At 43.2% G+C, this 13,390-nt stretch overlaps 1 protein-coding gene across 4 annotated transcripts in view; it reads right to left on the minus strand.

Annotated features, from left to right (window-relative positions):
- The window catches only part of tsc1a (TSC complex subunit 1a), a 35,299-nt gene that overhangs the window by 6,441 nt on the left and 15,468 nt on the right, over nucleotides 1-13,390 (minus strand). For all 4 annotated transcript variants that reach the window (XM_020476056.2, XM_020476046.2, XM_031807552.1 and 1 more), the window contains exons 18-19: nucleotides 6,225-6,335; nucleotides 5,881-6,003 (exon numbers count right to left, since the gene is read on the minus strand). In XM_020476056.2, coding sequence (XP_020331645.1) covers nucleotides 5,881-6,003; nucleotides 6,225-6,335 — 234 coding nt within the window. The remainder of the gene's footprint in view (nucleotides 1-5,880; nucleotides 6,004-6,224; nucleotides 6,336-13,390) is intronic.

The following is a 13,390-nucleotide window of genomic DNA, read 5'->3' on the forward strand; positions in this document are numbered from 1 at the left end:
CCAGCGAGCTGAGATAAGGGGGGACTTTACCTAGCAGGGTCATGTAGAGGACCTGGAGCCAGTGGGTTTGGCGACGAGTATGAAGCGAGGGCCAGCCAACTAGAGCGTACAGGTCGCAGTGGTGGGTAGTATATGGGGCTTTGGTGACAAAACGGATGGCACTGTGATAGACTGCATCCAGTAGAGTGTTGGGGGCTATTTTGTAAATGACATCGCCGAAGTCGAGGATCGGTAGGATGGTCAGTTTTACAAGGGTATGTTTGGCAGCATGAGTGAAGGATGCTTTGTTGCGAAATAGGAAGCCGATTCTAGATTTAACTTTGGATTGTAGATGTTTGATGTGAGTCTGGAAGGAGAGTTTACAGTCTAACCAGACACCTAGGTATTTGTAGTTGTCCACATATTCTATGTCAGGGCCGTCCAGAGTAGTAATGTTGGACAGGCGGGCAGGTGCAGGCAGCGATTGGTTGAAGAGCATGCATTTAGTTTTACTTGTATTTAAGAGCAATTGGAGGCCACGGAAGGAGAGTTATGGCATTGAAGCTTTCCTGGAGGGTTGTTAACAGTGTCCAAAGAAGGGCCAGAAGTATACAGAATGGTGTCGTCTGTGTTGAGGTGGATCAGAGACTCACCAGCAGCAAGAGCGACATCATTGATGTATACAGAGAAGAGAGTCGAACCCTGTGGCACCCCCATAGAGACTGCCAGAGGCCCGGACAACAGACCCTCCGATTTGACACACTGAACTCTATCTGAGAAGTAGTTGGTGAACCAGACGAGGCAATCATTTGAGAAACTAAGGCTGTCGAGTCTACAGATGAGGATGTGGTGATTGACAGAGTCGGAAGCCTTGGCCAGGTCAATGAATACGGCTGCACAGTATTGTTTCTTATCGATGGCGGTTAAGATAATAATAGAAACAAAACCAAATGGGGAAAACAAAGTTAAATACAAATTATTATCAGCACAAATGGCCACTATGCAAGTTACACAAAGTAAAAGACAGGCTCTCCACGTATTGTATTAATGGGGAACAGGTTAAGTCAAACTTTTGTCAGGCCCATGCACAGTGTACCTAACCTCCTTCAGAGGCAGAGATGACATCACCTCCTTAACCCACTGCATAAAGGAGGGCGGCTTTGCAGACTTCCAGTGAAAGAGGACAAGGCGGCGAGGTAGCATTCTGGTCTAGGGGAAGTACCCCAAAAATGGCAGTGAATGGGTTGGGGCGAACAGTTGTATTACACATATGTGAGAATGGGGCCCCATTTTTGAGGCAGAAGCCACTCAAAGATTGGCATGACCAAAACATGTGTCCCACAGTCACTGGACTCTGGTGGCATCTCAAACACTTGGTCAACATTTGGGTATATTTTTGCCAATCTGTCATTTGAGTAATGGAGACGGTGCAAACCCTTAAAATGAATAAGCTCACGCCTTACGCAAAAGGATGTGTGGATACGCTCAATACTTTGTAGCCACATATCACCAGGTAGCTCGCCACCTAGGTCTTGCTCCCATGCAGATTTTGTATTTGCAAAGGAAGGCGGATTAATGTTCTGTATTATGTTGTATCATCTGGAGATTGTGCCTTTCAGATAAGAGTTAAGTTCTAAGCACCTCTCAACTGGACACTTATTAGGCCCGAATAGAAATAAAAGGAAATGTTAGTTTTTTTGGCAAAGCTGCGAGTTGGCAGGAATCAAAAAAAAAAAAGTGGGTATTGGGTGGTCAACTCTCAAGAGTATCAAATGAGACTGTGTTAACAACAAATAGGTCACACAAAAAAAAAAAAACACCAGACCGTTCTTCCTATGCCAGAACTGGAATGCCGTGTCAATCTGTGATACTGGGAAGAGATGATTAGATGTTCATGGAGAGAAGCCTCTTGCTTGTTTAAGGCTAAAGTGACTGAAGGAATTGGGACCAGATTTTAAGGGAGTTCTTAACAATGGGGTTCAAAACATGGGTGCCAAGGTTCATGGGCACTGGGGAGCACAGGAGCGAGACCAGGGAAGTTGGAAGGCTTGACTAACTCCATGATGGCCCATTGTTTTCAAATGTAGAAACCCAATAAACATATTTAGATATTTGCTGACCAGTAGTAGTGTAAAAAAAAATGAAAAAAATTGGTAAGGCCTGGGGTCTTGACTTATTCCAAATGAAGTTGGAAATGTAGCTGTCCAGTTGTTTGAACATCAACTTTGACAGAAAAATGGGAATCATTTGGAATAAGTACAAAAACCTAGGTAGTACAGTCATCTTAACAGAATTAATGCGACCTGTTAATGAAATGGGAAGAGACGACCACCCTATGAAATCCTGCTTAGTTCATTGCAGGAGTGTTTTGATGTTTTTCTAAACAGAGCGTGTGACTTTTATCCCCAAATAAGTAAAGACCTGATGCTCCACCTTAAATGGGAAATTGGCATACCCAATTCCTTCTGCTAAATGATTAATGGGAGGAGCACACTTTTTGTTAGGTTTAACTTATGACCAGAGAATGTCCCAAAACCTTGTAGCATAAACCTGTACCTCTCCACAGGGTTAGAGATGTACAGTGGCAAGAAAAAGTATGTGAATATAAAATTTGATCTGATCTTCATCTAGATCACAACAATAGACAAACACACAATCTGCTTAAACTAATAAATAAATGAAAACAATTGTTTAACACACCGTGTAAACATTCACAGTGCAGGGTGGGAAAAGTATGGGAACCCTTGGATTTAATAACTGGTTGACCCTCCTTTGGCAGCAATAACAACCAAATATTTTTTGTAGTTGTGGATCAGACCTGCACAACAGTCAGGAGGAATTTTGGACCATTCCTCTTTACAAAACTGTTTCAGTTCAGCAATATTCTTGGGATGTCTGGTGTGAACTGCTCTCTTGCCACAGCATCTCAAATCAGGTTGAGGTCAGGACTGACTGGGCCACTCCAGAAGGCGTATTTTCTTCTGTTGTAGGCATTCTGTTGTTATAATTAACTTGTTTTGGGGAGTTGTCCTGTTGCGTCAGCAAACTTAAAATCAGCAGACAGGTAGCCTAACATTCTCCTGCAAAATGTCTTGATAAACTTGTGAATTAGTAATGATAGCAAGCTGTCCAGGCCCTGAGGCAGCCCCAAACCATGATGCTCTCTCCACCATACCTCACATTTGGGATGAGGTTTTGATGTTGGTGTGCTGTGCTTTTATTTCTCCACACAGTGTTGTGTTCCTTCCAAACAACTCCACTGTAGTTTAATCTGTCCACAGAATATTTTGCCAGTAGCGCTGTGGAACATCCAGGTGCACTTTTGCAAACTTCAGACGTGCAGCAATGGTTTTTAAGTCCAGTGGAAAGGTTGGACGAAAATTCCCAAAAGTTATATTACTGGTCATAGAAACATATCAAAGCATATCAAGTATAGAATCAATCTTTAGGATGTTTATCATAAATCTTCAATATTGTCCCAACCAGAGATTTCCTTTGTCTGTAGAAAAGCAATGGAACGCGAGCTAACTCTGATGACCGCGCGTCACGAGCCCGTGGCTCTCTGCCAGACCTCTGTCTCATTCAGACCCCCTTCACAGTGGAAGCCTGAAACAACGTTCTAAAGACTGTTGACATCTAGTGGAAACCTTAGGAAGTGCAACATGACCAATATCCCACTGTGTCTTCAATAGGGGCTGAGTTGAAAAACGACCAACCTCAGATTTCCCACTTCCTGGTTGGATTTTTTTCTCGCGTTTTTGCCTGCCATATGAGTTCTGTTATACTCACAGACATCATTCAAACAGTTTTAGAAACTCTGAGTGTTTTCTATCCAAATATACTAATAATATGCATATATTAGCAACTGGGACTGAGTAGCAGGCAGTTTACTCTAGGCACGCTTTTCCCCTTAAAATTCCCTTAATACTCTCCTCTGGCCGCAGGGCAACAGCAAGAGGCTCATTAGCCATATCAAATAGGAAAGGGGATAAACAGCAACCCTGCCTGGCCCCCCCTGTGGAGAGGGAAGTAGCTGGAGGTAACACTGTTGGTGCGAACAGAAGCCACTGGGGACGAGTACAAAATCTTAATCCAGGAAAGGAATGACAGGCCAAACCCAAATCTCTCTAGTACTGTAAATAGATATTCCCACTCAACCCAATCAAAAGCCTTATCAGCATCAAGAGAAATGACAACCTTTGGCTAAAGAGTTTTGTGAGAAGAATAACACGCATATTATAGAAAGATTGCCTCCCTGAGATAAATCCCGTTTGGTCAAAGTTCATTATTTTAGGCATCACTGTCTCTAAACGGCACGAGAGGACCTTAGTGAGAATTTTATAAATCGCAGCACAAAAAGGCTTAAGGCGGTATATTCCACAATCTAGTGGATTCTTGTCTTTTTTAAGCAAAACTGAAAGAGGTCGCCTGGGTAAGTGTCTGGGAAGATTCTGACTAGAAAGGATTTCATTGTACAATGAGCTGAGGATAATTTAGAGGGGAACGCTTTATAAAATTCAAGAGGGAAGCCATCAGGCCCAGGGGCTTCACCGCTCTGCATGGACTGGATTACCAGAGTAGCTTCATCATCACTTAGAGGCATTCATGTTGGTTTGTTCATCTGAATTGAGACAGGGGATGTCCAGATTGTCTAGAAATGCATGCATACGAGATGTGTCAGGAAGAGCCTCTGACGAGTGAAGGGCAGAATAGAATTGCTTAAATTGATTGTTGATTTCTTTGGGATTGGTAGAAGTTAAATCAGCTGCAACAGATTTCAGATAACTTGCCAGCTTTCTCTCCGTGTTCATATAATTTTTCAAATAATTTGGCCCCTGAGATATGATTTTAACGACTCCCACACAGTAGAGTGAGACACGTCACAAGTGCAGTCGATCTGTAAAAAGACATTTGTTTCAGGCTTGTATTCTGAAAAATGAGGGAGTAAGACCAGTCTGAATGAATGGACGCTGATGTGTCACAGAGCTTTTTCATGCGCGCGACCGAGGGTGCCTTTCTTGTTTACCTTTTATATTGAAGAGGTTACTGTCCGGTTGAAATATTATCGAATATTTAGGCTAAACACAACCTGAGGATTGAATATAAACATCGTTTGACAATTTTCTATGAACTTTACGGATACAATTTGGATTTTTTTGTCTGCCTGTTTTGACTGTGTTTGAGCCTGTGGATTACTGAACAAAACACGAACAAAACTGAGGTTTTTGGATATAAAGAGACTTTATCGAACAAAATGAACATTTATTGAGTAAATGAATGTCTTCTGAGTGCAACCATATGAAGATCAGCAAAGGTAATGGATTCATTTTCTCTCTATTTCGGACTTGTGTAACTCTTCTACTTGGCTGATTACTGTTTGTAATGATTTGTCTGCCGGGCTGTGTTCTCAAATAATCCTAAGGTATGCTTTTGCCGTAAAGCATTTTAAAATCTGATACCGTGGTTGGATTCACAAGAAGTTCATCTTTAAACCTATGTAAAATATGTTTTGTTTTCTGAATTTATATCATGAGTATTTCTGTATTTGAATTTGGCGCTCTGCAATCTCACTGGATGTTGGCCAGGTGGGACGATAGCGTCCCACATACCCAAGAGAGGTTAACAACTTATGTAGATCTTAAATGTTTGGGTAGGCATAAGCAATATGGCAAAAATATTTCCACCTCACTTTTCAGAGGGTAAGTGGGATACTACCATAGTATGCCTTATCCAATAGTTTCAGATTAACAGACCTGATTCAACTAATCAAAGGCTTGATGAGTTGAATATTAGTGCTATGGCAAACACCCCTTTGGGAAACATCACGCTTTGGGTTGTCCGTGGACCGGTCTACTTCGTATTGAATATGGTAGGTTGGGGGGGGCGTAATCCTGCCTCTACCTTACTGCTCTCCGGTCCCAGGCGTTGCACCTCCTGTATTGCCAGCTTGTTGGTCTCTCCCAGTAACAGCAGCTGTTTGTTCAAGAAGTACATCTGCTGCTGGAGGTTCTCACTGTTGGTGAGCTGAACAGGGGAAGAGGAAGAGTGAAGCAAAGATTTTTTGGGGAGCACAATACTTTTTTGTTTTGTTTGTTCAAATACACTGACCAACAATGTTTTTTTATTTTGCTCGACAAGCCTATAACTACCTTCTTCTAGCTTTAAGACGCTATTCTCTCTGAGGAATAAGATAGAGAAATTAAATATGCTTAATAATGGCAATAGTTATGTGCTAGTAAGCTCACCTTGAGGGACAGTTGGGTGAGCTGGTGTCCAGTGTTGTATGCCTCATTATTGGCTTTCTGAAGCTCAGCCTCCAGCTCTCCCATGTTGCTTTGGCATTCTTGTAACTCACTCTGTAGACAAAATCAGAAGTCAGTACCTGGGACTCATTTATAAAATGTTGCATACACACAAAATATGCCCAAAAACACACATGCGCCAGTTCACGCAGAAGTTGTCATTCATAAAAACTGAAATTGACGTGAGAATGTGATTATCGTCACAAAGTTTAGTTTCTAAACAGTTGAAGTGTTGCATTGCAAGAAGGCCAAAGTAGCCTTGTGCAAAATGGGGAATATACAGTTAATTCGGAAAGTATTCAGACCCCTCGACTTTTTACACATTACAATGCCCCATAATGACAAAGCAAAAACAGGTTTAGACATTTGAGCAAATCTTTATTAAAAAAAAAATCATGAAATATCACATTTACATAAGTATTCAGACCCTTTACTCAGTACTTTGTTGAAGCACCTTTGGCAGCAATTACAGCCTTGCGACGCTACAAGCTTGGCATACCTGTATTTGGGGAGTTTCTCCCCTTCTCCGCAGATCCTCTCAAGCTCAGTCAGGTTGTATTGGGAGCGTTGCTGCACAGCTACTCTCAGGTCTCTCTAGAGATGTTTTATCTGGTTCAAGCCCAGGCTCTGGCTGGGCCACTCAAGGACATATAGAGACATGTCCCGAAGCTACTCCTGTGTTGTCTTGGCTGTGTGCTTAGAGTCATTGCACTGTTGGTAGGTGAACTGTCGCCCCAGTCTAAGGTCCTGAGCACTGTGGAGCAGGTTTACATCCAGGATCAATCTGTACTTTGCTTTGTTCATCTTCCCCTCAAATCCTGACTAGTCTCCCAGTCCCTCCCGCTGAAAAACATCCCCACAGCATGATACTGCCACCACCATGCATCACCGTATGTATGGTTCAAGGTTTCCTCCAGACACTTCGCATTCAGGCCAAAGAGTTCAATCTTGGTTTCCTTGATTGGCGGAGTGCTGCAGAGATGGTTGTCCTTCTGGAAGGTGCTCGCATCTCTACAGAGGAACTCTGGAGCTCCGTCAAAGTGACCATCGGGTTCTTGGTCATCTTCATGACCAAGGCCATTCTCCCCCGATTGCTCAGTTTGGCAGGGTGATCAGCTCTAGGAAGAGTCTTGGTGGTTCCAAACTTCATCCATTTTAAGAATGATGGAGGCCACTGTGTTCTTGGGGACCTTCAATTTTTTGGTACCCTTCCCCAGATCTGTGCCTCGACAATCCTCTCGGAGCTCTACGGACAATTCCTTCAACCTCCTGGCTTGGTTTTGCTCTGACATGCACCGTCAACTGTGGGACATAATATAGACAGGTGTGTGCCTTTCCAAATCATGTCCAATCAATTGCATTTACCACAGGTGGACTCCAAGAGCTTTTTTTATTTTAATAAATTTGCAAACGTTTCTAAAAACCTGTTTTCCCATTGTCATTATGGGTTAATGTGTGTAGATGAATGCAGAAAACAATTTTATATATTTTAGAATAAGGTTGTAACGTAACGAGACTGAATACTTTCCAAACGCACTGCATGATGCCGCTCAAGCTTAATTCAAACAAAAAGCCGTTTTAAAAAAAAACGCCTGTGAACACACTGGAAACAGAATGCACTAAAGTGACAGAAAAGAGCATCAACAGCAAGTCGAAAGCAAGTCTATTTACCGCATCTACGCAGAGCAATGTTACTAAAATGAGCGAATACAATGACCGAATATACTGTGCATTGTTATTTCTGGAATTGACATGTTTAACTTCCAGTACCAATAACACATATTTGAAAGCAATAATGTGCCATACAATGCCGTCAGAAAGAAATTCACACCCCTTGACACCCCCTTCCACATTGTTGTTACAGCCTGAATTCAAGTGATCAAATTGCTCTCACCCATCTAAGCACAATAACCCAGAATGTGAAAGTGAAAATTGGTTGCTGTACATTTTTGAAAATGTATTGAAAATGAAATGCAGAAATCTAATTTACCTAAAGTATTCACACCCTGGACTCAATACTTTGTATAAGCACCTTTGGCAGCGATTACAGCTGTGAGTCTCTAGGTAAGTCTAAGCGCTTTCCACAACTGGATTGTGCAACACTTACCCATTATTATTTTCAAAATTCTTCAAGCCCTGTCAAATTGGTTGTTGATCGTTGCTCAACAAAAACACTCAGGACTTGCCATACATTTTCAAATAGATTTAAGTCAAAACTAACTCGCCACTCAGGCCTTGTGTTTTAGGTTATTGTCCTGCTGAAAGTTGAACTCATCTCAGTGTCTGTAGAAAGCAGACTAAACCAGGTTATCATCTACAATTTTGGCCGTGCTTAGCTTGATTCAGTTTCTTTTTATCCTGAAAAATTCCCCAGTCCTTAATTATAAGCATACCCATAACATGGATGCAGCCACCACTATGCTTGAAAATACATAAACTGGTACTCGGTAATGTGCTGTATTGGATTAGCCCCAAACAACACTTTGTATTAAGGGGGAAAAGTGACGCCGCACAACTACAAAGCATGGCCTTACACCACTGCGCCACTCGGGAAGCCAGGATTCCTTTTCACTGTCAATTAGGTTAGTATTGTGGAATAACTACAATGTTGTTGAACAATCATAAGTTCTCTCCTATTACAGCCATTAAAAACTCTAATTGTTTTAAAGTCACCATGTTTGGGCGGTATGCAAATTGGAGTGGGTCTAGGGTTTCTGGGATAACGGTGTTGATGTGAGCCCTGACCAGCCTTTCAAAGCTCTTCATGGCTACAGATGTGAGTGCTACGGGTCGGTAGTAATTTAGGCAGTTTACCTTAGTGTTCTTGGGCACAGGGGCTATGGAGGTCTGCTTGAAACATGTTGGTATTATAGACTCAGACAGGGAGAGGTTGAAAATGTCAGTGAAGACACTTGCCAGTTGGTCAGCACATTCTCGGAGTACACGTCCTGGTAATCTGTATAGCCCTGCGGCCTTGTGAATGTTGACTTGCTTAAAAGGTCTAACTCACATCGGCTGCAGAGAGCGTGATCACAGTCATCCGGAACAGCTGGTGCTCTCATGCATGTTTCAGCGTTACTTGCCTCGAAGCAAATATAGAAGTAATTTAGCTCGTCTGGTAGGTTCGTGTCACTGGGCAGCTCATGAATGTGCTTCCCTTTGTAGTCAGTAATAGTTTACAAGCCCTGCCACATCCGACAAGCATTAGAGCCGGTGTAGTACGATTCGATCTTAGTCCTGTATTGACGCTTTGCCTGTTTGATGGTTTGTCAGAGGGCATAGCGGGATTTCCTACAAGCTTCCGGGTTAGAGTCCCGCTCCTTGAAAGCGGCAGCTTTACCCTTTAGCTCAGTGCAGTATGTTAGGTTAACTGCAACCTTGATATGACTGGGTGTATTGATACACCATCCAAAGTGTAATCAATAACTTCACAATGCTCAAAAGGGATGTTCAATGACTGGTAAATGGGTAAAAATAAAGATATGAAAATAGGTTCCCTTCTTTAGGAGGCATTTAGAAAACCTCCCAGGTCTTTGTGTTTTAAATTCCCTGCTCAAATGAGGGACCTTACAGATATGTGGGGTACAGAGATGAGGAAGTCAATCAAAAATCATGTTAAACAGTTATTGCACACAGCGAGTCCATGGAACTTATTCTGTGACTTGTTAAGGAAATGTTATTATGAACTTACCATAACAAAAAGGGCTTATTTGCTCAAGACATTTCAGCCTTTCATTTTTAATTGATTAGTGAACATTTAAAAAATATAATTCCACTTTTACATCATGGGCTATTGTGTGTAGGCCAGTGACCAAAAAAACCAAATTTAATCCATTAAAATGTAGGCATTAATACATCGTTAAAAATGTTATTTTTTATTTAACCTTTATTCAACTAGTTAGTCGATCGATTTAGTTTCTTTGCATTTTAAAATAATTAGAAATAAGCATCTATTTTCTATTATTTATTTATTTCATTTCCATGATCATTGCAGAATAAATTCCTTACTCGAAAATAGCCTACAACAGGTTAGGATAGGCTACCATTCGTCCCATCTCTCATTTAATTAAGCCTATTAGAAAGGCTATTATAATTTCTAGTTGTTGCTGTATGCATCTGAATGTGGAGTGAGATTTTACATACAGCCAAATTTAACAGGTGAACAGACAGTTGATCTTTTGCATTGAAGTGTGTAGGCTACCACTGTAAGTCGGTCTACTGTAGTTTGTTTTCCAAGTAGACAACGTTTCAGATTTGCAGGCAGTGCAGCATATTTAGGTTTAGGAAAAAGTGAATGCAAAACATTATTGAATTCAAAAGATCTGTTCACTGGTCCACAACAATTTCAAGTTGTTTTTGTCTTTCAGAAACGGTCAAAATGGCAAATGTCACTGCAAAAGTAAACATTCTGCCAACACATGCCATGGCCATTTCCTTTAGATACTGTTGTGGCCCATTTCCAATACCCCCATAGAAGTTATATACATCAACTAAGGAAGTTATTGTCACCATAAAAGGTGCATGATGTGCGTTCACGCTGCCAGTTTTACGAAAGGTCTGATTTATAAACGGGAAACATGCGTATGCTTCCGGCGCCGACAGAGATGGTCGCCTCGCTTCGCGTTCCTAGGAAACTATGCAGTTTTTTGTTTTTTTACGTGTTATTTCTTACATTAGTACCCCAGGTCATCTTAGGTTTCATTACATACAGTCGAGAAGAACTACTGAATATAAGATCAGCGTCAACTCACCATCAGTACGACCAAGAATATGTTTTTCGCGACGCGGATCCTGTGTTCTGCCTTACAAACAGTACAACGGAGCGAATCCTATGCAGCGACCCAAAAAAACGACTCCGAAAGAGAGGGAAACGAGGCGGTCTTCTGGTCAGACTCCGGAGACGGGCACACCGTGCACCACTCCCTAGCATTCTTCTTGCCAATGTCCAGTCTCTTGACAACAAGGTTGATGAAATCCGAGCAAGGGTAGCATTCCAGAGGGACATCAGAGACTGTAATGTTCTTTGCTTCACGGAAACGTGGCTCACCGGAGAGACGCTATCCGAAGTGGTGCAGCCAACGGGTTTCTCCACGCATCGTGCCGACAGAAACAAACATCTTTCTGGTAAGAAGAGGGGTGGGGGCGTATGCCTTATGGCCAACGTGACATGGTGTGATGAAAGAAACATACAGGAACTCAAATCCTTCTGTTCACCTGATTTAGAATTCCTCACAATCAAATGTAGACCGCATTATCTGCCAAGAGAATTCTCTTCAATTATAATCACAGCCGTATATATCCCCCCCCAAGCAGACACATCGATGGCTCTGAACGAACTTTATTTAACTCTCTGCAAACTGGAAACAATTTATCCGGAGGCTGCATTCATTGTAGCTGGGGATTTTAACAAGGCTAATCTGAAAACAAGACTCCCTAAATTTTATCAGCATATCGATTGCACAACCAGGGGTGGAAAGACCTTGGATCATTGTTACTCTAACTTGCGTGACGCATATAATGCCCTGCCCCGCCCCCCTTTCGGAAAAGCTGACCACGACTCCATTTTGTTGATCCCTGCCTACAGACAGAAACTAAAACAAGAGGCTCCCACGCTGAGGTCTGTCCAACGCTGGTCCGACCAAGCTAACTCCACACTCCAAGACTGCTTCCATCACGTGGATTGGGAGATGTTTCGTATTGCGTCAGATAACAACATTGACGAATACGCTGATTCGATGTGCGAGTTCATTAGAACGTGCGTTGAAGATGTCGTTCCCATAGCAACGATTAAAACATTCCCTAACCAGAAACCGTGGATTGATGGCAGCATTCGTGTGAAACTGAAAGCGCGAACCACTGCTTTTAATCAGGGCAAGGTGTCTGGTAACATGACCGAATACAAACAGTGCAGCTATTCCCTCCGCAAGGCTATCAAACAAGCTAAGCGCCAGTACAGAGACAAAGTAGAATCTCAATTCAACGGCTCAGACACAAGAGGCATGTGGCAGGGTCTACAGTCAATCACGGACTACAGGAAGAAATCCAGCCCAGTCACGGACCAGGATGTCTTGCTCCCAGGCAGACTAAATAACTTTTTTGCCCGCTTTGAGGACAATACTGTGCCACTGACACGGCCTGCAACGAAAACATGCGGTCTCTCCTTCACTGCAGCCGAGGTGAGTAAGACATTTAAACGTGTTAACCCTCGCAAGGCTGCAGGCCCAGACGGCATCCCCAGCCGCGCCCTCAGAGCATGCGCAGACCAGCTGGCCGGTGTGTTTACGGACATATTCAATCAATCCCTATACCAGTCTGCTGTTCCCACATGCTTCAAGAGGGCCACCATTGTTCCTGTTCCCAAAAAAGCTAAGGTAACTGAGCTAAACGACTACCGCCCCGTAGCACTCACATCCGTCATCATGAAGTGCTTTGAGAGACTAGTCAAGGACCATATCACCTCCACCCTACCTGACACCCTAGACCCACTCCAATTTGCTTACCGCCCAAATAGGTCCACAGACGATGCAATCTCAACCACACTGCACACTGCCCTAACCCATCTGGACAAGAGGAATACCTATGTGAGAATGCTGTTCATCGACTACAGCTCGGCATTCAACACCATAGTACCCTCCAAGCTCGTCATCAAGCTCGAGACCCTGGGTCTCGACCCCGCCCTGTGCAACTGGGTACTGGACTTCCTGACGGGCCGCCCCCAGGTGGTGAGGGTAGGCAACAACATCTCCACCCCTCTGATCCTCAACACTGGGGCCCCACAAGGGTGCGTTCTGAGCCCTCTCCTGTACTCCCTGTTTACCCACGACTGCGTGGCCACGCACGCCTCCAACTCAATCATCAAGTTTGCGGACGACACAACAGTGGTAGGCTTGATTACCAACAACGACGAGACGGCCTACAGGGAGGAGGTGAGGGCCCTCGGAGTGTGGTGTCAGGAAAATAACCTCACACTCAACGTCAAAAAAACGAAGGAGATGATTGTGGACTTCAGGAAACAGCAGAGGGAACACCCCCCTATCCACATCGATGGAACAGTAGTGGAGAGGGTAGCAAGTTTTAAGTTCCTTGGCATACACATCACAGACAAACTG

This window comes from Oncorhynchus kisutch, linkage group LG3 (genome assembly GCF_002021735.2).
Source record: "Oncorhynchus kisutch isolate 150728-3 linkage group LG3, Okis_V2, whole genome shotgun sequence".
Classification (NCBI taxonomy): domain Eukaryota; kingdom Metazoa; phylum Chordata; class Actinopteri; order Salmoniformes; family Salmonidae; genus Oncorhynchus; species Oncorhynchus kisutch.